The 24,934-nt window shown below is 43.7% G+C and overlaps 1 protein-coding gene and 1 pseudogene across 1 annotated transcript in view; both read right to left on the bottom strand.

Annotated features, from left to right (window-relative positions):
- Window positions 1-241: 241 nt before the first annotated feature.
- Window positions 242-773, bottom strand: LOC101601242 (annotated as a pseudogene).
- A 9,478-nt stretch (window positions 774-10,251) lies between these two features.
- Window positions 10,252-24,934, bottom strand: part of Gad1 (glutamate decarboxylase 1) — a 45,321-nt gene continuing 30,638 nt past the window's right edge. The window contains exons 11-17 of the mRNA XM_045147474.1: window positions 24,722-24,838; window positions 22,995-23,059; window positions 20,479-20,557; window positions 18,557-18,706; window positions 14,936-15,043; window positions 12,467-12,556; window positions 10,252-11,705 (exon numbers count right to left, since the gene is read on the bottom strand). Coding sequence (XP_045003409.1) covers window positions 11,532-11,705; window positions 12,467-12,556; window positions 14,936-15,043; window positions 18,557-18,706; window positions 20,479-20,557; window positions 22,995-23,059; window positions 24,722-24,838 — 783 coding nt within the window. The 3' untranslated portion in view covers window positions 10,252-11,531. The remainder of the gene's footprint in view (window positions 11,706-12,466; window positions 12,557-14,935; window positions 15,044-18,556; window positions 18,707-20,478; window positions 20,558-22,994; window positions 23,060-24,721; window positions 24,839-24,934) is intronic.

Genomic DNA, 24,934 nt, shown 5'->3' on the forward strand with positions numbered 1-24,934 from the left:
TCGTGCTCCTAACTTCTCAGAGTGTAGTGAAAGAACTCACCGGACCGAGCTCTGGCATGGGTTCTTAGGAATAGTCTAAGTCTCCCTCTACAGACAATTATCTTAGCAAGGCAGTTCTGTTTTTGCGTGTGTGGTTTAAAGGTCAAATTTATTAGGAGATTAAGAGATGTATTATGTGCGGTCTATAAGCACTGCACAGCTGGCTCTATTCACAGACAAGCAGAGAGCAGTGAGTGCCAACCTATTTTGTGGAAATGCCTGTTCTTTTGTTCCAAGAAAAGTTTGCACAGTTAGACTAAGAATTGGGTTTCAGAACCTTCCTCTCTTCCACATCATAGCTCCATCCATTTTTTTTTTCCTGCAAAAGGAAACTGCATCTTTTTTTGTACTGAAATTTAGAACTATGTTAGACAAGGGGTCAGCCGTTGGTGCCCAACCCATCAAAGGATCCTCCCATCTCTCCCTAGTATCACATTGCATCTTCCATTTCTTCATGTTGTTCACTCCAGATTGCATGTTATTGCCAGCAGGATCAAAGACTCTGATCTCCCTGGTTTTGATGTGCACTCTGGAACACCAATTAGTGTAGTGATGTCCAATTTGTCATCAACTGTTGTAAGTCGTGTGGCTCGAGTTTGGTCCTGGGCCAATCTCCATGTGGATGTGCTCATTAGCCTGGATGGGACTCTGAGAACAGAAACAGCGGTGGTGCTCACTGCCCTTAGCCTCCACGGCGCTTGCCTCAGTGCCACTGCCGTTGAGCCTTCCACCATCTCCCCCCGCCCCCCACGCAGGCAAACACTTAGCAAGGCATTTCCACTTGACTTGAGCAGGTTTCTGCTTGCACCAAGTGATTGTCCTTGGCCTATTATGCTGCCAGGAGGCTAAGTGATGGGCCCCAAAGATGGTATCCCATTATCTCTGGAGCCTATAAAAACAGACAATATGTGATTAAGTTGAGGCTCTGGGAATGGATATATTAGCTTGGATTTGCTAGGAGAGTGTAGTCTCTTCTCTCTCAATTACTTCAGGTAAGAATGAGAAAATGAGAGGGATTTGACCAGTAGAAAGAAAGAAGATACTCTGGAAGACAAGGGGACCAGGAAAAGGAGTTTTGAAGTACTTTTATTGGAATAGAAAGAAGTTTGCATGTCACATTGGTTACAAAAATTCGATTCATCAGCCCCAAATATAGTGAGGTTCCATTTATTAATTTGCATTGTATCATTTGCTGAGATGAAAGGATTTAAAATTCCAGAAGGTAAGCTTGATGTCTGTATATAGTTTCCTTTTATGCAAGAAAGGACAGACTCCCTCAGTGTGTGACTGGAATGTTCCTTGTTGAACAGTCCATCTTGGCTACCAGCTACATTCCCATATGCAAGGCTGTCAGTCACCAGACCACTGTGCTTCAGGCTGACCTCCCATGTGGAGCTGGGAAGAGAAGTCTCAGGCATAGCTAAGAGAGGGCCGTGAGCAGGCTGCTACTGCCAAATCCAGACACATGCAGGTCAGGGAAAGAAAAATGGCCCACATGAGAGATCAAAGTTGAATGAAAGAACTGTACAGAGAAGCCTTGGAAAATATGTGAGTATATCTAAGCAAAAAACAAACAAGCAAGCAAGCAAGCAAGCAATGAAATTAGTAATGTACAAACTAGGTTAAAAAAGAGACTTAACATACTTAATAATGGACTAGAGAGATAGCTCAGAGGATAAAGTACTTGCTGGGCAAGCATGAGTATCTGGTTCAGGTCCCCAGACCTCATGTAAAAGCAGGAAGCTGGGGCTAAAGAGTTGGTGTAGTGGTTAGGACACTTGCCTGCGAAGCCTATGGACCTAGCTTTGATTCCCCAGTACCCAAGTAAGTCAGATGCACAAGGTGGTGCATGTATCTGGAGTTTGTTTGCAGTGGCTAGAGACCTTGGCATGCCCATTTTTTCTCTTTTTATCTCCCTCTTTCTCTCTCTAATACATAAAAAAAAAAAAATTTAAGCAGGAAGCTGGCGGGGCGGGGGGGGAGCTGTACCCCCAGCACACTTATAGTGAGGAGGGAAGCAGAGACAGGAGAATTTCCTTCATGGAAGCTGGCTTGATGAACAGAGCAGTGGACAATAAGGGTCACTGCCTCAAATGAGGTGGAAGATAAGTATACTAATTTGTACTAAGTATACTAATTTATACTAGGATAAGTATACTAATTTATACTACTCCCCAGAAACTTGTCCTCTGACTTCCACATGTGCACTATGGCACATACATGTCCACATGTGTGCACATGAACAAACAAAAAAGTTAAGATATATATGTTGGATAACATTGGCATGTAGAGACAGGAAGATGGTCAAAGTAAAAGTGTTCTAAGGTGTTCATATGATTGTGAGGAGAGTGAAACTATGAACATGTGAAATGGCAAGGAATTCATACTATCACAATAGTACATGTAGAGTACCAAGAGCAAAAGCAGATAATCTGTGAGGGAGAAACAGAAAACATGTAACAGGGCTGGAGAGATGGCCTAGCACTAGCCTGTGAAGCCTAAGGATCCATGTTCGATTCTCCAGATCCCACGTAAGCCAGATGCACAAGAAACTCAAGTACACAAAGGTTGCACATGTGTACATGATGGCACATGCATCTGGAATTTGACTGTAGTGGCTGGAGGCCCTGGCACAGCAGTTCTCTCTCTGTCTTGTTCTTTTGCTCATAAAAATCATACAAAAAAGAAAACAAATAACAATTAGTCCTTTTGACAAAAAAAGAGAAAGAATGGGAACTGAAAAAGTGGAGTACAAAGTGGCCCAAATAGTGGAATTTCATCCAAATAGGTCAAGTAATCACAATAAATGACATAGATGACATCCTTCAGTTAAGAGGCAAAGACAAATGAAAATAATGACAAATATCCAGCTATTAGAGATGTGGACAAAACAAATCTAAAGCATGAGTTCATTGAAATTATGAAGAAACCATAGGCAAAGACTGATACAAAGAAACATGGTATGTCAATGTAGACCAAGCAGATGTTTGTTAAAAGAAGTTGTAAATCACCAGAAGCAAGAGAGCTTGCTTATAGCTAACAAAGCCTAAGGAATCTACTGCATTTAAATAGAATGGCAACAAAATATTGTGTGCTTAAGTTTAGCATATATGAAGGAGATGGGGTATTGATAGAGAATATATATTCCTTTTTTTAATACTTTTTTTGTTTGTTTGTTTTTCAAGGTAGGGTTTTGCTCTAGCCCAGGCTGACCTGGAATTGGAATTCCCTATGTAGTCTCAGGGTGGCCTCAAACTCACAGCAATCCTCGTGCCTCTACCTCCCAAGTGCTGAGATTAAAGGCTTGTGCCACCATGTTCAGCGTTTTATTTTTGAAACAGGGCCTTACTCTGAAGTTCAGTCTGGCTTGCAACTAACTATGTAACCCAAGCTAGCCTTGAACTCACAGCACTTTTCCTGCCTCAGCCTACCAAGTGCTGGGATCATAGGCATGAGCCACCCCAAGCCACTCAATAGAATGCATTTTCTTACATGATTGCCTTAAAAGATAAGAGCTCAAACTTAATGACCTATGCATAAAATCTGGGAAGTTAGAAAAAAAAAGAACATCATATACAATTTAAAAATGTTAATGCAAAAGGAAGGAAATAATGAACATAGGAGAAAATGATGAAGTAAAAAGAAACAATACAATTGAGAGTACTGCCAGGCAAACATTAATTAATTATTAATCATGGTGCCATGATTAATCAATAACAAGAAAGACAGCTAACACTATTTGGAAAAATAAGGAATATGACATATAAGTAAAAGATTTTATAAAGAGGATATTATGAACAATTTCATGGCATTAAATCTGAGAATTTAAAATATGTATACTTTCCTGAAAAAAATACAGCTTGTAAAAGCAGATTTGATAAGGCTTGTAAAAGCTAGGAAGTTTGTGAGTAACAACACGGTAACAGACAACAATGGCATGCAATGAAGAAACTGTTATGGATGGAATTAAGGCATTTGTTTAACATGGACACTCTGAGTTAGCTAGGAATAAAAATAAATGGTCTTAACGCATTGAAAGGCATCTATAAAAAAAGTGTAAAGGAGAGCTGGAGCGATGGCTTAGCAATTAAGGCATTTGCCTGCAATGCCAAAGGACCCTGGTTCGATTCTCCAGGACCCACATAAGGCAGATGCACAAGGGGACACATGCATCTGGAGTTGGTTTGCAATGGCTGGAGGCCCTGGCACACCCACTCTTTCCCTTCCCTCCCCCTCTCTGCCTCTTTCTCTCTCTCAAATAAATAAATAAAATATTTTTTAAAAATGTAAAGGAAACAAACCAAATGCTGAGTAGTGGCAGCATCCCTGCAGCGCAGAAAGGTCTGGGGACAGTCACAGCAAGACCACAGGTGTCTCCCAATACTTCTTCCCTGCTCTGTGCTGAGCACCCGGCATCCTGGCTTGTGCCACAGCCATAAAAAGAAAGCAGGCTTAAGAATCAGAAAAAAATAAAAAGGAAAGGAAAAGGTCATGCACAGGTGGGACCAAAGTATTTGTGTTTTAGGAAGCTTTCTGGATACAAGATCGTTGCCCTAAATGCAATCACATTTGTGTATATCAACCACAATGAATTAGAAATATATTTTTTGGAGCGGAGGTGGTGGTGTGTGTACACGTGCGTGTGCACATGTGAATACACATGTGGGGTGCATACATGCCACAACACGTGCATCAAGGTCAGAGGATAACTTTCAGGTGTTAGTCCTTACCTTCCATAGGATCTCTCATTGCTCATCTGTCCATTTAGCAAGCTAGGCTTGAGGGAGTTGCCCATCGCTGTCTCCTTTGCAACATCGGTGGTCTTGGATTACAGATACCTGCCAAAGCATCCCGCTTTACGTGGCTTCTGAGCTCAGACCATCACACTTGCACAGCAAGCACTTTTTCCACTGAGCCACCTGCCCAGCCCTGGAAGTGTAATTTTTGAGGGATGCCATCGAAAATAATGACAATAAAGCATTTAGGAATAGATCTGTCAAAAGTAGGGCATGTCTATTATAAAAATTTATGGAAAGACATTAACGTTGACCTGATTCCTGGATATCTGTCTTATGCTTTTGGTTGCTATGTGCAATATTGAAAAGATGTGGGTATTTTTTAAGTTAATGAAATTCCAATAAAAATTCTAATTTGATATTTTTGTGGAACTTGATATACTGGTTGTAAAATTTATATGAATGAGTAAAGAGCTAATCATAACCTTTTCATTCTCAAATAACCAAGCATGAAAATCAATTTGAGGTAGACTAAAGACTTAAAAAGGCATAAATCCTTAAAGCTTAAAAGTCAATATATTGGAATGTCTTCATGGCTTTGAGACAGGGAAGAATTTCTTAAACATGATTCATAAAAAAGAAAAACCATACATAAAATTCTTGATATGTTTTATTACATTAAAGGTAAGAATTTGTGTGCAAAAATACCATTAATTGGGTGAAATGCAAGCCCCAAATTTGGAGAAGGTATTTGCCAAATATAAATTAAAATTAAAATAAGAATTAGGCTGGGTGTGGTAGCACATGCCTTTAATCCTAGGACTTGGGAGGCAGAGGTAGGAGGATCACTGTGAGTGTTGGGCCTTGAGAGGCCCGGATGTGAGGCCTAGTGGAACTTCCTGAGCCTAGCTAAAGTTTGGGCAATTGCCTCCGGCCAGCTATGACTCAGCAGGGGGCCAAATGGCCTCTGGCCTGCTACTTCCGCACAGGAAGTTAGAGTTAGAACCAATCATCTCAGAGGTCACGGTATGCTATTGGCCCTTACATCTCACCCCATCCTAAAATCCCTGCCTTCATTCTCAACATTATATAAACACCTGCCGGTAACAATAAAGTGAGTTCCTGCTTTGTCGAGACTCCCGGCTGGGTGGTTTTGTTCCTGTGGACACCCACCCTCCTCCTCAACCCTTTGGGAGGAACCAGTGGGCCTGGTCCTCCCTCAGCACTGCCTGCTGGGGAAGCCCAGCACGTGAGTTCGAGGCCACTCTCAGACTACATAGTGAATTCCAGGTACTAGGATAGAGTAAGATCCTACCTTGAAAACCCCCCAAAGAATTAGAAACAGTTGGGCTGCAGAGGGATGAGAGTTATGAGTTCGAGGCCAGCCTGTGCTATATAGGGAGTTTCAGGCAAGACCTCACCCAACAGTTCGGCTGGAAGAGGAATGTCAGCCTAAGGTCTAGACTAGTAGATCGCCAGGGACTAAGGATCAGCATCTGTGTCCTGAGTGCCCACCTGGACTGTGTGAGGAGTAGGAAGACTTCAATGGGATTCTGCCAAATTGCTTCATGGAAAAGCAAATTCAAATTATTTGGAGGTGCTTGAAAGATGGCTCAGCAGTTAAAGGTGCTTGCTTGCAAAGCCTATTGGCCCAGCTTCAATTCTCAAGCCACCCAAATAAAGCTAGCAAGATTCCCTGGCATGCATCCGTGTGTGTGTGCACACACACATACACACACACCCAAAAATAAACCTAGTTGTATAATCATGTATATAATCCTAGTACTAGGAATACCACTTATAAAATAAACACTGTTTTTTAGTATTTAGGTAGGGTCTCACTGTAGCACAGGCTGACCTGTAATTCACTATGTAGTCTAAGGCTGGCCTTGAACTCACTTCTACCTTTGCCTCCAGAATACTGGGAATAGAGGCATGTGCCACCATGCCTGGAACCCATTTAAAAATTAAATAAAAAACAACAAACTATTTATTTATTTATTGGAGAGAGAGAAAGAAACAGGGAGAGAGAGAGAGAGAGGGGTAGGGGGGGAGAGAGAGAGAGAGGGAGAGGATGGGCATGCCAGGGCCTCCAGCCACTGCAAATGAACTCCAGATGCATGTGCCACCTTGTGCATCTGGCTTACGTGGGTCCTGGAGAATCAAACCGGGATCCTTTGGGTTTGCAGGCAAACGCCTTAACCGCTAAACCACCTCTCCAGCCCCCGGCACCAATTTTTTAAGTTGACAAAGCCAAGTGTCAGCAAGAGTATGGAGTGATTGAAACATTCCTACTTTTTTTTTTTTTGATGAGAATGCAAAAATGGTAGAGCCACTTTGGCACACAGTTCAGCGGTCCCTTATAAAATTAAGCATACTCTCACCATATGATCTAGGAATCCTACCTAGGTATTTACTTAAGTCAAGTGAAGCCTACGTTCACACAAAAATCTGCGTACTAAATGCTTATGAGTCCTTGATTTAATTGCCACAACTGGGAACAACTCAAATTTCAAACAAACTGTGGTATATCCACATAAGCAGAATGTTAGGTGTGTCAGAAATGTTAAAATATTTTTTATTCTATTTTTTTTTAAAGTATCACTCCTTCTCCCCTCTCTTCCCCTTGTCCTCCCTTAGTTTTCTAGCTTCCTTATTTAGAAGATATGGTAGACTCAAAGGCTACATGATATATGATTCCATTTGTAAGATGGGAAAGGCTAACCTCAATGGGGACCAAGCAAATTAGGCTGCCAAGGGCTGGGGGGAAGGGAGGTGATAAGCAAGGGGAATTTATTGAGGTTTTGGAGCTCTTGGAGATTTTGATCATCATGTCAGCTACATGATGGAACCGGCTTGCCAACATTCACAGAATTACACAAAGCACCATAAGGAGTGAATTTACCTTACTTGATATAATCATGGCATCTGGGGACACGGCTCAATGGGTAAAATGCTTGTCAAGCATAAGGACCTGAATTCAGGTGCTGTGCAGCAGTAGCCCTGGGGAGATGGAGAGAGGAGAATCCCTGGGCTCACTGGCTATCGAGTCTGGCTGAATTGGTGAGCCACTGCTTTGGCGGGAGGCTAAGGCAGAGGGGCCGGCGACATGGCTCAGCGGAGAAAGTGTTCATCGCTCAAGCTGGAGTGCCTACCAGACTTCGATCCCCAGACCTCCTGAAGAAGCTGCAAGCCCATCATGCCCACAGTGATGGTGAGATGGGAGGCAGAGACAGGACGGTGTGTGCTAGAAGCTCATGGTGAGCGCAGGGAAAACAATGGCAGAGCTAGAATCCAAATAACATGCCTCAAGTGAGGAGGACAGGTGAGGACTGACCGGGAAGTTGTACACATGCCTGCGCTCATATGAACGTGCACACATGGACATACACAAATATATAATAACAGTAATAAAAAATAAGGTGGCACGTGACTGAGGGAGACACATCACCTCTGGCTCTACACTTAGGCACACACATGTTCACGTGCCCTCCTCCACATATGAACATGCAAACACACATGCATGTACATCACGTACACATGTACAAAGTCCTTATTCTGCCCACCAAAAAAATTGTTCCATTAAAAGAAAATCACAGCAGGGCGTGGTGGCCTTTAATCCCATCATTTGGGATGCAGAGGTAGGAGCATTGCCATGAGTTTGTGGCCACCCTGAGATTCCAGGTCAGCCTAGGTTAGAACGAGACCTTACCTCAAAATAAAAACCAAAATAAATAAATAAATAAAATCCATGTGCCAGGGACCCTAATGCCAGATGACAGCAGCTCTGTAAAAGAAGCCCTTTCTCCTCCTAGATGTGACATATATGAACAAATACAGCTGCGACAAAAATTAGCTGAAAGAACTTTTTAAATTTTTTAATTATTAATTTTATTGATAGGGGAATATCCACACATTGGCATGTCTATTTGAAAGAATGCCTTAGGGAATCTCGGATTTGGGAAGACTTGCAATGAATCTAATCTTAGCATCTCTCTTGTGCATCCCTCTGGTTACCTCCTAGATGCTGGTCCTATCTTCCAGAGGTAGAAGAACTGAGCTAGAGTGAAATCCTACCTTGAAAAACCAAAATAAATAAATAAAAATCAACAGAAATATGGTTGAAAGAACTTTTTTTAAAGGAGACCTCAACCCCACCACCAGCCTGTGAACTGTAAACTGTGAACTGGCCACCTGAACCAGTGGCAGGCTTTCGGGAGGAACTCTATACTGTATAAAAATTTGAAGGGCTGGAGAGATGGCTTAGTGGTTAAGCGCTTGCCTGTGAAGCCTAAGGACCCCAGTTCGAGGCTCGGTTCTCCAGGTCCCACGTTGGCCAGATGCACAAGGGGGCGCACGCGTCTGGAGTTCATTTGCAGAGGCTGGAAGCCCTGGCGCGCCCATTCTCTCTCTCTCCCGCTTTCTGTCTTTCTCTCTGTGTCTGTCACTCTCAAATAAATAAATAAATAAATAAATAAAATTTAAAAAAAATTTGAAGCCTCACTTATTACGTGAAGCTGCCACATTGAGACACTTCTGGTACCCGAGAAGCCAGGAAAGCAGTAGGATTAAACTGAGTTCAAATAAGAGCATGGGAAAGGATCTGAAGGAGCAGTGGGAGAAAGAATGAAGTGGTGTCTGACCACTCCCCAAGGCCTGGCTTGTTAAACAGAACAGCTATGCGCGCATTCACTGTGCCAGGTTCCCTTCCCTTCTCGATGCTGAGTGCAGAGCTCTTCTCTTCTAAGCGAATGACAGCATATTCGTTAGACCCTGGCAGAGGATCACAGAACATGGGCATCTTTTGTGACGACCCTGCAACAAGATAGAGTTCCCGAGGAACAGGACTGGGGCCACTGTGCAAGCACAGAACTGTGCTTCTGGGATCTGACAGGCTTCCAGGTAAAGACACGGAATGATAGACAATCCTAGAAGGGATCTTTGTCTGCCCTGCTTACCCCTGCAGCTTCTGGGCCTAGAGCTCTTCCTGATACAAAAAAATATGTGTTGAGGGCTGGAGAGATGGCTTAGCGGTTAAGCACTTGCCTGTGAAGCCTAAGAACCCCGGTTCGAGGCTCAATTCCCCAGGACCCACGTTAGCCAGATGCACAAAGGGGTGCATGCATCTGGAGTTCGTTTGCAGTGGCTGGAAGCCCTGGCATGACCATTCTCTCTCTATCTGTCTCTTGTTCTCAAATAAATAAATAAACAAATAAATAAACCAAAAAAATACGTGTTGACTGACGAATGCATGCAACTCCATGACGCTGACAGAGAAGAGAAACGAGGATTACCTTTCTTTCTCCAGGCATGACCAGCAAACCTTATCTAACTACAATCCGGATGACTTTATAGACAAGGGGTTCAGGAACCTGCAACAATGGGTTGAGGCTCAATGAAAATGAACGCGCTGTGGATGATTCAAGTACTGATTCCTGGAAATCTGTCTTTATATGAAATGCAAACTAGGAGAAGATTTTGTTCAGATTCTCCATGGAGAATATTTTTATTTGTTTATATTCTTCTTGCATACTCTAAAACGCACAGTGTGGATTTCATTTTCAAAAACAGTGGTGAGACTGGTCAGTTTATCAGAGATCTTCAGAAGGTCTTCAGAAACAATGCCTTAGGTTTCAGCTAAGCAAGTCACAGAGATTGGTCATGGACTACTACAAAATTACAGGAGATCTAGTTATTATTCAATAGTTACTAAAAAAAGCATTGAGAACACCCAACATACAGCCAGACAGGGTAGGAGCAAAAGCAGGGACTGTTGAAGAACAGGGTTTCCATATGTATGACTATGCGCAGTATCGGAATTATTTCACAGACAGCACACATACGCTTAAATCATTATTTTAAGGGCACTCTAATATAAATGCAAATCCCACTAATTTTCATCTTTTCTCTTTGGCTCACAAATACACGAAAATACCATAAACAGTATTCAGAACTTACTTCATTAATATATAAATAAGATACATTACAAATGAGAAGAAAATACAAGATGCCTCTTTAACGTGGTAAATCTCTGAATATAAATAAGCAAATATTTCACTGATCTACAATGAAACAGTTATGGAAATCATTACATGTGTCCCCCCCCCCCAAGGTCAGACAATAGTAATATACACAGTCTACATAAGTGAACCTCTAAGAACGCAGCAGTGGTACACCCGTGACAAAGATTCTGCTACATTTACTAATGGGGAGGGCGAGACTCTTGTTAGCCCTCAGTGTCTTTTCTTCCCACCACCCTTCAGGTGGGAGACACACTGACAGGGAGGTCTCTAGGACACAGCAGTGGGAAAGCCACCTGCTCTATGGTTGCTGGCAAGCTGATTTGCAGATGGTTAGTCCCTCAGTAACTGCTGGGGTGAAGCTAATTCTCAGGGGGTGAGAGACATGCTGTGATCTAGAACTCTAGGACTAAGCCACACCATATATATATATATATATATATATATATATATATATATATATATATGGAGAGAGAGAGAGAGAGAGAGAGAGGAGGGAGAGAGGTATATATAACTGTACATTTATACTGCAGTCCTAATGTGCAACTTGTTTTTTTAAAAAAAAAAAATTATGTCTTGTTAACTCTAACAAACAAGCTTAAGTGAGGTTGTATTCTTCAAGATATTATAATGTCCTCCAATGAAATGGCCTAGGGGTGTCAGCAAAGGACAGAGATTTGTGCTAGGGTGCCAGAGGGAAAAGGGGATGGCCGTAAGCTCCTGGCCTGCAAAGGGATTACAGATCCTGGCCCAGCCTTTCTATCTCCTCGATGAGGAAATCGATGTCAGACTGAGTGGCAGCAGGGTTGGAAATGACCATCCGGAAGAAGTTGGCTTTGTCCCCCTGAGGCTGGTAGCCAACCATGGTCGTGCCAGACTCCATCATCAGGGCTTTGATCTTGGGAGCCACCTTGTGAGGGAAAACACAACACAGAACTCAACATGGATGCCAACACATCTGCTTCTTAACAGCTCAACCCAGCTTGCGTTTATTATTTAGATTAACACAGATATATAAGCAAAAACATGTTTACATAGAGTGTTTTTAGTGGTTTGTATCTACACCTGCCTAGCCATATGTTATTTCAGAAATACTGGGCAGGTGAATATTGAAAGATGATTATAAAACAAAAAGGAAAACAAAGACAGATAGCACTATAAATTACATAACTTCTGTATAACCCCAGAATCCAGGATATTGCCTTGATGCACAGTGTTTAACAACTATTTTTCCAATGGTTGCATGTCTGATATGTTAGATAAATATCATACCAACAACTGAATGCATAAACGAGCTATAGAAATCAACAGATATGATGAATCAACATTAGAATAGGTTTGGACATAGTAAAAAGATGTATAACAGACAAGGTTGAATGTCGAATATTCTATGGATACACCATTCACTTGCTTTGCATAGAGCCTCTGAAATTTAAAAAAAAATCCACCCTAAGGGGAGAGGATGTCTTTGAGAGATCCATCCCAGTTGTTCCTGAAGCACTGGGTGGGGACAATGCTGACCCCAGAAGTATTTAACAAGATGGCTCTCCAACACCCAGAGGCTCACTCCAAGGCTGTTTTTTATCCCTCCCCCTGTGGAATGGCACATTGGCATGAGGATGTCCTGACCAGACTGCAGAGTAGTGGACAAGACAGCAAGAAAATCCGTACCCTGTGTAGTTTTTCCCGTCGCTCAGGGCTATCAGGAACCCCACGGAGGCTTTGTGGAATATACCAGAAACAGACGTTTGTGTGCTCAGGCTGCAGAGGTGTAAATTTACAAACAAACAAGGAAATAAACAAAAGCGAAATTATGAGAAGTTGAAAGAAAACTGTTTCTAAACCCATAGGTACATGTAGAGGAAGTTTCTCAGTCCAAACAAAGATGTCTGAATGACTATCTCAAAGCAATGTTACTTGAAAACAGACTTTATCCAGTCATCTCTGTGAGGAGAGCTGTTCCCCACCATCAAATTCCTAGATACCCGAAAGCTGCCACCTTTAAACCCTGACGTGTGAAAAGCAATGACATCTGGGTAATTGAAAAAATCATCTGTAGGGCCTCACACATAGAAGATGCTCACTGGATCGATACCGCACGTCTGATCCTTGGGATAGTTCTCCTGTTTCCTCCCTTGCTGTTTGCCAGAACTGTGCCTGCCTCTAAATGGCTCAATACATCGCATTTCTTACTTCAATATGCTACGGAATGCTGAGACAAGTGTCAAGACAAGTCACAAGCAGGTCCTATGGGTGAGGATGTCTGGGCACCAGGCAGTCACTGTGACTCCTGGGGATATCTGGTGACTGTCAGGTGCTTTCCTAGTGGTTGACACTACTTGATAAATAGACAAACGATGGATAGAGATGGTTCTCTCTTCCAGCGGGTTATGAGCAGATTTTCTTTTACTAGCACTGGCTCTGATCTGATAGTCTAATTTATGTATTTGCAAGCAGAGAGAGAGAGAGACAAACAGAAGAGAGACAGAGAATAATGAGCACGTCAGGGCCTTCAGCCATTACAAATGAACTCCAGATGCAGGTGCCACTTTGTGCATCTGGCTTTAAGTAGGTACTAGGGAATGGAACTCAGGTCATTAGGCTTTGCAGGCAAGTGCCTTAACCACTAAGCCATTTCTCCAGCCCCTATCTTTTTTTTTTTTTTTTTTTTTTGGTTTTTCGAGGTAGGGTCTTACTTTAGCTCAGGCTGACCTGGAATTCTCTATGTAGTCTCAGGGTGGTCTCAAACTCATGGTGATCCTCCTACCTCTGCTTCCTGAGTGTTGGGATTAAAGGTGTGCCACTCCCGGCTCTTTTTTTAAAAATTTTAATTCAACTGCAAACTCCACTGGGGCAAAGGCAGTATGTGCTCTGGGCAACCCTGTACAACTTAGCTCCTGGCACAGGGTCTGGCACCTGGCTGGTATTCAGGACACATTGCTATCACAAGTACTTCACTGTATGTGATAGAGGTGTGAACTCAGCCAGAGAAAATTTCATCTGGCTCTCTTCATGACGCATCTACACAGGGCAGACCCTCATTTAGAGCCAGTCTTTAGAGGTGAGAATATGCCGGTCTTCTAAGCTTCCTGAACCTAGGAAACCCTTTATCCCTGACGCACTCTAGCACAAGACAAGCCATGACAATGAGGGAGTCACACCTGCCACAGAAAGAGGGCGAGTCACTGTGGGCTGACTGAGGTATGAATTATAGAACCCTGTTGTTCTATAATGTATAATTATAATAATTACAATACATAATAACGGTCTGACCTCATGTGGTGATCACATAACTGAATGTGGGGCTGCAAAAAAGTTGGTGACAGTGAAAGGTTTATGATTGTACAACAACCAAAAATAAATAGTTCAGTATCAAATATGTGCTGAATCCAAGGTGTTTCTGACATCATTCACTCACGTTGCTGCTGACCTGGAATTCACTATGTAGTCTCAGGGTGGCCTCAAACTCACAGTGATCCTCCTACCTCTGCCGCCCTAGTGCTAGGATTAAAGGCATGTGCCACCATGCTCTGCTTATTATTTTATTTCTGAGGCAAGCCCAACAGACTGGCCTTTTTATGCAAGAGAGAGGTGGGGGGGGGGAAGAATTGAGGTGCCAGGGTCTCCAGCCACTGCAGTTGAACTGCAGATGTGTGTGCCACCTTATGTGCATGTGTGATATTGCATGCTTGCAGCACCTTATCAGCACCCTGTTTTAGAAGAGGCGAAAGAGAAGTCATGCCAGTGCTCCAGAAAAGTTGTTCATGAGGGGCTGGAGAGATGGCTTAGCAGTTAAGGCATTTGCCTGCAAAGTCAAAAAGACCTGGGTTTGATTCCCCAGGACCCATGTAAAGCCACATGCACAAGATAGTACGTGCATCTGAAGTTCGTTTGCAGCAGCTGGAGGCCCTGGCAACCCACTCTCTCTCTCTCTCTCTCTCATACACACACACACACATAAATAAAATAAAAATGAATATTAAAAAAGATTGTTCATGAGCACAGGAGCATGGCGGGACTAGGTGAAGGAAGTACGGGAGTAGAAAGTCAGAAGCAGCTTGGTGCCAGATGGCTTCAGGCGCTCCCTCGGGGGTTTTCTGGAAGCCCCATGCACATACCTGGTCTATGAGGCCAACCTACCTCACCGTCGAAAACCATCTCGAACTCTTCTCTGGTTTTAATCTTGGTATAGAGGTATTCAGCCAGTTCCAGGCATTTGTTGATCTGATTTTCAAATCCCACAGTGCCCTGGTTTAAAGAGGAAAGACACAGTGTAGCAAGCTGCAGTCCCCCTGTGGAGGTTATTTGGAAAGGCTACGCTGTCCTCCTCTATGGGGCACATAAGCAGGACTACTCTTGGAGGTGGCTGGGAAGAAGTATCTCATTAAACATATATAGCTTCTCTGTAGCTCTGCAATAAAATGAAGTGTCCTGTTTTCTCTCTTAAAGGCCTTCTAATTTCTGGACAATTATTCTCAGCAGAGCTTTTAGTTTCCTGTGAGTTATTCAAATCTGGACTTGAGGCCTATTTCTAGTTTGCTTTAGAATCGAGCTGCTCCAAGTGTCCTGTTGGGACTGAGGCTTGTCTACAAACGGTAACTATCCATGGCGGGATGAAACATTGATATTAAGCATTAAGGTTCCTTTTTTGTATGTATGGCTGTGCATGGTATGCGTGTGAGTGTATGTGTGGGGGGGTACATGTTTCATGTGTGTGTGGAGGCCGGGGGTTGACATTGGGTATTTTCTTCAATCACTCTAGCTTTTTTTTTTTTTTTTTTTTGAGATAGGGCCTCACTCTGGCTCAGGCTGACCTGGAATTCACTATGGAGTCTCAGGGTGGCCTCGAACTCACGGCAATCCTCCTACCTCTGTCTCCCGAGTACTGGGATTAAAGGCGTGCGCCACCACGCCTGGCCAGTTTATTTTTTTAAGTTTTTTTTTTTTTTTTTTTTTGATAGCTTCCATGATTGTAAACAGTATCCCACGGCAATTCCCTCCCTTGAGACAGGATCTCTTGTTGAACATAGATCTCACTGATGGGCAAGACTAGTAGCCAGTGAACCCCGTGGATCTTGCTGTCTCGGCCTTCCCAGTGCCGGGGTCACAGGTGGGTGCCCCTGTGCTCAGCATCCTTCATGGGTGCTAGTGATCTGAAAGCAAGCACTTTACCCACTAAGCCATCTCCCCAGCTCCGGGAAACTTTCAAAGCAATTTGACAGATTGATTTTCTGTATCTTTTTGTTGTTGTTGTTGTTTTTGGTTTTTTTGAGGCAGGGTCTCACTCTAGCTCAGGCTGACCTGGAATTCACTATGTAGTCTCAGGGTGGCCTCGAACTCCTGGCGATCCTCCTGCCTCTGCCTCCCGAGGGCTGGCATTAAAGACATGTGCCATCACGCCTGGCTTTTGTTCTTTTTTTCGAGCTAGGGTTTCACTCTAGCCCAGGCTGATCTGGAATTCACTATGGAGTCTCAGGGTGGCCTTGAACTCATGGCGACCTTCCTATCTCTGCATATGTTTTCTATTTCCTCTTTCTAACACTTACCTCTTATTGGTTCCTGATAGGTAAAATGAAAACTAACTGGCTCTTCATCCTAGGTACTTGGATAAACACTGTCTTAGAATGCATCTTCCCCAGGAGTATGTTCTGGCCCAACCTGTCCCTCATCCTCAGAGGCAGGCTGCTTCCACACAACACAGCAGTGTTCCCTTCCAGTGACAGACAAGCAGGCACATGGGGAAACCATTAGTCTCAGTGCATGCCCTGGAACTTCGGTAGCTCCAGCTATTGACACGGTTGGGCATGCACTTCGAAAGCCAGCCTGGCTGACTCTTAACAGCAAGCATGTGGGTTGCTGAGTGGTTCGATGTGAACAGAAGAGATGCACCAGAGGCTAGAATCTAGCTCAGTGATAGAATGCCCCGTACTCTACAAAAAGCCCTGGGTTCAATTACTCTCTAGCTTTGCAATAAATAAATAAATATGTATACATATATGTGTGTGTGTGTGTGTGTATGTATGTATGTATGTATATATATATATATATACATACATATATATATATATATATATATATATATATATATATATATATATATACACACACACACACACACACACACACACACACACACGTTTTTTTTTTTTAAAGAAATGATGCTCAAGCCTGGCTGATGGGGCCAGGGCAGCATTCAGAGCCAGGAAAGTGTGAGCCTCTCTGGCACACTATTCCCCGGGAAGAAGCCCACACCGGACTTCCTCTCAGCAACCAGGACCCTAGGGACCACACCTACCAGGGCAGTTCAAGAGGTTATTTATGGCAAAATGAAGGTGGGAATTACCAAGCCAGGCCATGTGGTCATTAGAGTGCTTCACAATGACAGGTCTTACTGCAATGCTTAAAGTGCCTGCAATGACTTCATAGTAGAAATCAAATCCAGATTTAATGAGGAAAATGCTATGCATCTGACAAAATTTTCCTACAGAAGAAATATCTGACATGATTAAAAAATATTTATTTATTTGACAGAGAGACAGAGAGAGAGAGAGAAAGAGAGAAAGAGAATGTGTGTCTCAAGCCACTGCAAACGAATTCCAGATGCATGCAGCCCTTGTGCATCTGGCTTACATGGGTTCTAGGGAATCAAATCTGATCCTTAAGCTTCACAGGCAAGAGCCTTAACCACTAAGCAATCTCTCCTCCCCTATCCCCCCCCCAGATATTTTGCTTAAAACCTTGTTGTTTGTGGACTAAGCCCTAATCTTTACCATAGGAAATTATTGAAACTAATTTATAGTAGGTCAAAAAATAGATGTAAGGCTATGAAATAGAAATTGCCTTTACCTTAATTGCATAGAAACACTTTTGAAATAGTAACATGATAATCTCCCTTGTTCATATTCTGGGGGAAATACCAATAGTTAGCTCTGTTCCTAGGTGCAGAAATGTAACACAAGAGGATGATGATGAAGGCCAAGTACAGTGTACTTCAGTCCAGCAGGAGGGGTTCTCACAATGAAGCATCAACTTCTGATTCCAGCATCTCTGTCTCTCTCTCTCTCACACACACACACATACACACACAGAGTTTCTACAATAGTGTATTAAGTACAAATATTGAGAAAGCCATTACCTAAATACAACTTAACATTGTGGTACATATACACATATATGTGTGTGTACATAAATATTACATACATGATGAGAGGCTTTATAAAGGAATCCAGGGTTCATCTGAGCAATGCAGTAGTTTTATCCCTTTTTCTGTATCTGTGCTAAATAATCTCAGTATTCTTAAAAATTGATGAGAAAGCTGAGCGTGGTGGTGCATGCCTTTAGTCCCACACTTGGGAGGCAGAGGTAGGAAGAGTGCTGTGAATTCAAGGCCAGCCTGGGCTACAGAGTGAGTATCAGATCAGCCTGGGCTAGAGTGAGACACTATCTTGAAAATAAAAAAAAGAAAGCAAAGATAAAAGAAAAAAAATTGATGAAGAATGCCTTATCTTGGCATAATTTTTAGTTACAAGAGGAAATTACAAGAACATTTCACAATAATTCAACTAAGGAGGGTGAACTGAAGAAGAAAAAACTGATAGGGATAAAAGCTATTTCATTCACACAGAAAATACAGTTAACTCAATTATCTAGATAGCCAATTCACACACAGTAAATTTCTACAATATATCATTGCCTCTCTTTCACCTACTAGTTGGTGCAAATTGCATTTCTGCTCTTTTCCCTGGATTTCCCCCTTTGTACCTTTGCTTTCCACATCAGCCAGAACTTGAAGATGTCCACATGGCGGCCACACTGAATGGCCTTGTCTCCAGTGTCATAGGAAACGTCATACTGCTTGTCTGGCTGGAAGAGGTATCCTGCACACATCTGGTTGCATCCTTGGAGTATGCCCTGTCATGGGAATCAAGATGCATGAGTCTGTATTCACCTGTCGGAGATGCAAGGGAATGGATGGACTTGGAGCTCATGCAATGTTCTTCTGATGCCTTGTGAAGTCATATTTGTCCTGATAGCCTTCTCTGAAACAACTCATGAAAATCCCTAGTCCTTTTGCCTTTTGTCACTTGCTGTGGTTAGAAAACAATCTCTTGGTGGACTGGAGAGATGGCTCAGAAGTTAAGGTGTTTGCCTGCAAAGCCTAAGGACCCAGGTTTGATTTCACTTCTGGAGTTCATTTGCAGTAGCTAGAAGCCCTGGTATGCCCATTCTCTCTCTCTCTCTCTATCTGCCTCTTTCTCTCACTCTCTCAAATAAATAAAATAGTTTTTTTTAAAAAGGAAAAGAAAACAACCTCTTGGGGCTAAAGAAATTTCTGAGTGGTTAAAGGCCCTCGATTTCATAGCCCGATGGCCAAGATTTGAGCTCCATGGAAAGCCAGATGCACAAAGTGGTGCATGTGTCTGGAGTTTGTTTACAGCAGCAACAGACCCTAACATACCCACACTCTCTCTCACTCTCTTTCTATCTTGCTTACAAATAAATAAATAAATAATTTTTAAAGAAATAATCTCTTAGCTCAGATGTCTACAAAAAAGAAATTCATTGTCCCTCTATGTGGCACTTGGAAGTGTGTATGGGTGATGTGGCATTCAGAGAGTGGGGCTTCTTTAGTGAGCAGGAAAACTTCATGCTGTGAAGCTTCATGCCCCCTACCCACATGCCAACCTCTGCAAGACCTCTCGTGGAGTCAACAGGACACAATGCACGAGTACAGAGCCTGTATGGCTTTTGTCACCTCCAGGCTGGAGAGAGGCCTGGGCATGCCTCAGCCTGCTGCAGGGTTATGAAGCATCAAGGCACAGGGCCAAGTGTGAGAAGGAGGGAAGATGGCTCTCGCTCATCTACACAAGCTTTTTGGCTCATATTCCTTGTTGCCCTAAGTTGGTATTTGTAGTTCTTGTTCTAGTTTTTTTTTTTTTTCCCAGCTCTTGAGACTACATATTTCTAAGGACTCATAGTATGTCCCAGTGAGCACACTTCTGTTCTCAGTGAGGACACAACCTTGGGTAGTGTTGCAGTCCGGTTCACATTGCTGGTAGAAATCACCCAACCAAGAGCAGCTTCTGGGAAAAAGAGGTTTATTTTGGCTTACAGGCTCGAGGGGAAGCTCCACGATGGCAGGGAAAAACGATGGCATGAGCAGAGGGTGGACATCACCCCCTGGCCAACAGAAGGTGGACCACAGCAACAGGAGGGTGTGCCAAACACTGTCGTGGGGAAACTGGCTATAAAGCCCTTAAGCCCGCCCCCAACAATACACTCCCTCCAGGAGGCATTAATTCCCAAACATCCATCAGCTGGGGAGCTAGCATTCACAACACCTAGGTTTATGGGGGACACCTGAATCAAACCACCATAGGTAGCTCATCCAATTGCTCTCATACTTGTGCAGACATGAAAGCATCTTAAAGAATTTCCTTGAAGGCTCTGTCACCAACAGGCTCCAAGCACAGAACAAGGATGAAGGACACTTGACAGCAAGAGCCTAGAAAAATCTAGGTTATTTGCGAGGGCAGGAAAGGACAACCCCCGCGGGACTGCTGGCCTTGCCAGGTAGACAGTACTGTGAGCCAGTAGCATGCTCATCCCCTCCGGAGCCCATGAAAGGGTGTTCAGGCCACCAGTGTGCCTTGGGTGGGGGTGAGGGAGAGGGCGGAACAGACCTTTTCCTTGACCAGGATGGCCGAACACTGTAGCAGGACGCCCATCATCTTATGAGGGTTCCAGGTCACTGAGTTGGCCCTGAATAAAATGCAGAGAATCTTCTGAGGAGAAATGCAGGTGAGAGGCAACTGTCCTTTTGAGGGAAACCCCACACATCTCCTGTGCAGTGGCAGACTCTCTCCTTGTCTATTTTCCTAAACTGGCTGTCAGACAGGAAACAGACATTTGCAGACAATCTCGGGGTGTTACGTTATAGACTCCGAAGTAACTGCTATTAATAACAGCCACCATGTAGGATGATCTTATAATGGGTTCTATTTGTCTGAGAGTTTTTGGTGTCTGTCAGCATGGAATGGGGCTATGGACTCAGGCTCTGTGGCTGGCTTGTCCAAGTCTGAATCCTAGCCCCGGCAGCTGCTAGTTTGGGCACATTACATAACTCCTCTGAGGTTGGACGATCCCATCTATAAAGTGGGAAAGTGGGTGCCTCACCACATTTGAATTTGAATTCTTAAATATGAAATGATGGTATACCTAATTCTCACAGCAACACTGTGATGAAGGCATTCCTATTGCTTCGAGCATAGGTGGAAAAACTGGCACACTGATAGATTACCTATGTTGCCCAAAGTCACAGTGCTGGAAGGTGTTGGAACCAAAGTCCAAATACAGAGATGCTAATTACAGAGCCAGTGTTCGTAACAACTCCAGTAGATTGCCTTGCTCCATGTGACAGCCTCCGGCTTTGGCCCATTTTTTATTTAAAGAGGAGCCGGTGATAAGGGCTTACCTAAGTGCAATGACCTACTGCACTGTGGGCTCTGACCACCCAGTTGTGGTGTTTATGTGTGAAGTGAGCATGATTTTGCCAGTCTGAGCTGGAGTGTTAGCTTAACAAGCATAATATCCTAGCAACCGCATCACTCTGTCAGACACAGTTAGGTAGTTAAGAAGCACACCAGCTAGGATGTTACAGAAACAACCCAGTGTTATGTGTGTGATGATTAAAACTTGGGAAACCTGCTCCAGTAGGTTACAGACCCCTTCCCGTTGGCCTCACCCACGGCTGGGCTCCACATCTTTAAAAATTTAGTTAATTATGGACATACTTAATATGGATATGTCATGAGTTGGTACCATCCTTTCCCTTGTCCCTGCCCTCCTTCTGGGCTCTGCATTTTAAGACCCAGGCTTTGGGTAGTTACTCCAATATAGCAATTGCCTTGGATTTACACTGTCTCTGCTCTCCCAGCCCTAAGGCCCTGCTGTGGATTTTTACCTGTCCATCTTGCTTTGGGGACAATTCAGTGCATATTTGTACCAAGTTTTAAGAAGAAAGGCCTGAGGTGCTTGTCCCAGAAGAGCACAGAAAAGACAACCTGTCAACGGAACCTGGGAGAAATCCCAAGGAACCTTAGCCAAGTGCTGACAACATAAAAAGCAATCCGTGTCAAGCCACAATGTAGAAGATGTGACTTTAACCAATTTCCTCACTGCTGTCATGTATCAAGTCATTAGAAATTATATTTAGATCTCACAAAATGTCTTAGTTTTCTGAATGTCCTAAGGGTACGACATAAATGGATCTTTGCTGCTGCAAGTGGAGTGAAATAGGACACGGCATGGGTTCAGTTTCCTTGAGAAGACATGTCTGTCTTAAAATGTTAAAAACCCAAACCCAAACCAAAACCACCTGGTGCTAATTGTTTAATGCCATCCTAGACTCAAGGATAGCAAATGAAAAGTTCTTGAGAAGTCTATGTGCAGGGAGTATGGCTTATCTACATTAGTCTCCAAACTTTAGAGTCACATGACTATGCTAGCCTCTCCCATGTTGACATGGGCCTTTCCAAACCAAGACATCAGGAAGCAGCCACAGAAGCCAGAATCCTTGGCTTGTTTTCCTGGCACTTGCGCCTCATCTTCCTCTCTAACCTTTGTCTGTTCTTAACCTCTTCTGCCTTGCTCCACCTCCACTTTCTCTTTGAGGTCATCCAGGTTGCCAGTAATAGTCCTGCTCAGGGCCTTCGCACTGGTCATTGCCACTGCCTGGTTTTTGCATCCTGCCCCCCTTTATCCCAGTATTTAATGAGGTAAGTCATGGAGTGGAGTGTCTTGTTGCTTTACTTGGAATCAGCTAGCTTACTGAAAGGACCAAAGGAATCAGTGGCCCCCCCACCGACCTTGACAAAAATCAATTATACAATAAGTGCTCAAAAACATCCCAGTGGAGGGCCGGGTGTGGTGATGTACACCTTTAATCCCAGCCCTTGGGAGGCAGAGGTAGGAGGATCACTGTGAGTTCGAGGGCAGCCTGAGACTCCATAGTGAATTCCAGGTCAGCCTGGGCTAGAGTGAGACCAAAAAAAAAAAAAAAAAAAAAAAAAAAATCCCAGTGGAACTATAGTGCTCTTAGACTTAGATCCTCTGCCAGGAGTGGGAAGAGAGAGAGCTGGACTAATGTGTGCGCTGTGTTCCAGGCACAAGATAAGGAGGCCTGGTGAGTTCATCTTACCTTTCTATGCCACTGAGTTTATGGCGGTGCTTCCTAGACATGAGCAGCCCACCACCCCAGGCAGCCTGTGGGGACAGAGAAAGGAGAGGAGCTGTGACAATGAACAATCTAGAATCAGCCAGGCCATGCCTCCAGGAAAACCCAAGTGTGGTGGTTTGAGAATGAAATTCCTCCACAGGCTCCTGTGCTTAAATACCTAACCTGCAGCTAGTGGTGCTGCTCTGGGAAGGTCGTGGAACCTTCAGGAAGCGGAGCCTTGCAGGAGGAGCTGTGTCCCTGAGGGGTGAGGCCTAGCTTGTTGCAGCCTGGTCCTGCTTGCTGTCCTTTCTCTTTATGTTCTCCTGGTGTGACTATGTGATGTGATGCTGACTTCCTGTGAACACTATGCTTTCCTGGGCGTCAGACTCTCCCTCCAGAAGAATCCCTTTTCCATCTGTAAATTGCCTCTGACCAGGTATATTTTTCTCTCGGCAACAAGAAAGTAACTGACACCCCAACTGAGATGGAAGGAGTCCATACAGGCTGCTGACCCCCACAAGTGCCATTTCTTAATTAAACCTTCCTCCAGAAGTCTCAATGATTCAGGGAAGGTGTGTCTGACACCTTGGTGCCTGGGGGACATGACTCAAAGGCCCAAAGTGCTATAGAAAACCACGGACATTCTGGGTCCCAGGGTGATCCTAAAAGCTACTTAAAGAACTAGGGTGCCCTGGCTGCTTTTTTCTTTTGAGAAAAATTTATTTATTTCAGAGAAAGAGGGAGGGAGGCAGAGAGAGGAAGAGAGAGAGAGAGAGAACGGGTGTGCCATGGCCTCTAGCCGCTGCAAACAAACTCCAGATGCATGTGCCACTTGTGCATCTGGCTTGTGTGGGTCCTGGGGAATTGAATCTGGGTCCTTAGGCTTTGCAGGCAAGTGCCTTAACTGCTGAGCCATCTCTCTAGCCACCCTGGCTACTTCTTTCTAAAGTGTAATTCTGTCAAGTTCTGAGACATTCAGTAAACAGGAGCCCTAGTGGATTTGGAAGGGCCCCTAAAGCTCTAGCTGCAGCAAGACAGTTTTTGTGGGTACCATGGTGTATGTTTTCTGGATGGCTTGGTATAGTATGTGACATAACAAATAAGCCTTTTAAAGTCATTTGTTCAATAGCAGGGCAGATTTTTCCATGATCCAGTTGTGAGAAGTTAAATCCATAAGAAAATGGAGAGAAAGAAAAAATAATGTATAAACTCGGTCACACATATGGTGTAGCTGGGAAAATTTGGGATTAAATCTTTTAGTTGATCATATCTTCTAAACTTCCTTATTTTTCCTGCACATAGCAGCTATGTGTTCTTTTCTAGAAAAGTGCTAGAAATGGATAGATGCAGGCAGGTGAATAAGCACCTTCACTCATGGGCACTTTCTATCCATTGTATTTTATATTTTCTTCCCCCCCCCCCAAAATGAGTCAATGGTAGCCTCTAGTTTTGTGTCAAAAGGGACCCGGGAAGGCAGTGACAAGCACTGTTTAGAAGGAGCTACAGAAGATAGGAGTCAGCCAAGGAGGAACTGGATGAATCCCAGAGGGTGACCAGGCCTGTGGCAGGTACCAGTCATGAGTGGCTGGTTAGGACAGGGGAAGGAGGCGCTGGAGCTAATGTGGTGTACAGAAAGGGCTGCTGAGATCAGCTGGAGGCAAATCTTAAAGCTGTGTTTCTTTGGTCTCTGTGGGACTGAAGGCACTTACATCCACGTGCAGCCAAAGGTTGTATTTCTCACATATATCTGCAATCTCTTGGATGGGATCAAAAGCTCCATAAACAGTTGTGCCAGCAGTTGCATTGACATAGAGAGGAACATACCCCTGCAAGATGTGAGAGAGAGCTGCTTAGTGCTTTATGAAGGAAAGATAGCACAGTGAGCCAAGCTGGTGTGGTTCAGGTACTCTGACAGAACGCAC

Source organism: Jaculus jaculus, chromosome 4 (genome assembly GCF_020740685.1).
Source record: "Jaculus jaculus isolate mJacJac1 chromosome 4, mJacJac1.mat.Y.cur, whole genome shotgun sequence".
Lineage (NCBI taxonomy): Eukaryota > Metazoa > Chordata > Mammalia > Rodentia > Dipodidae > Jaculus > Jaculus jaculus.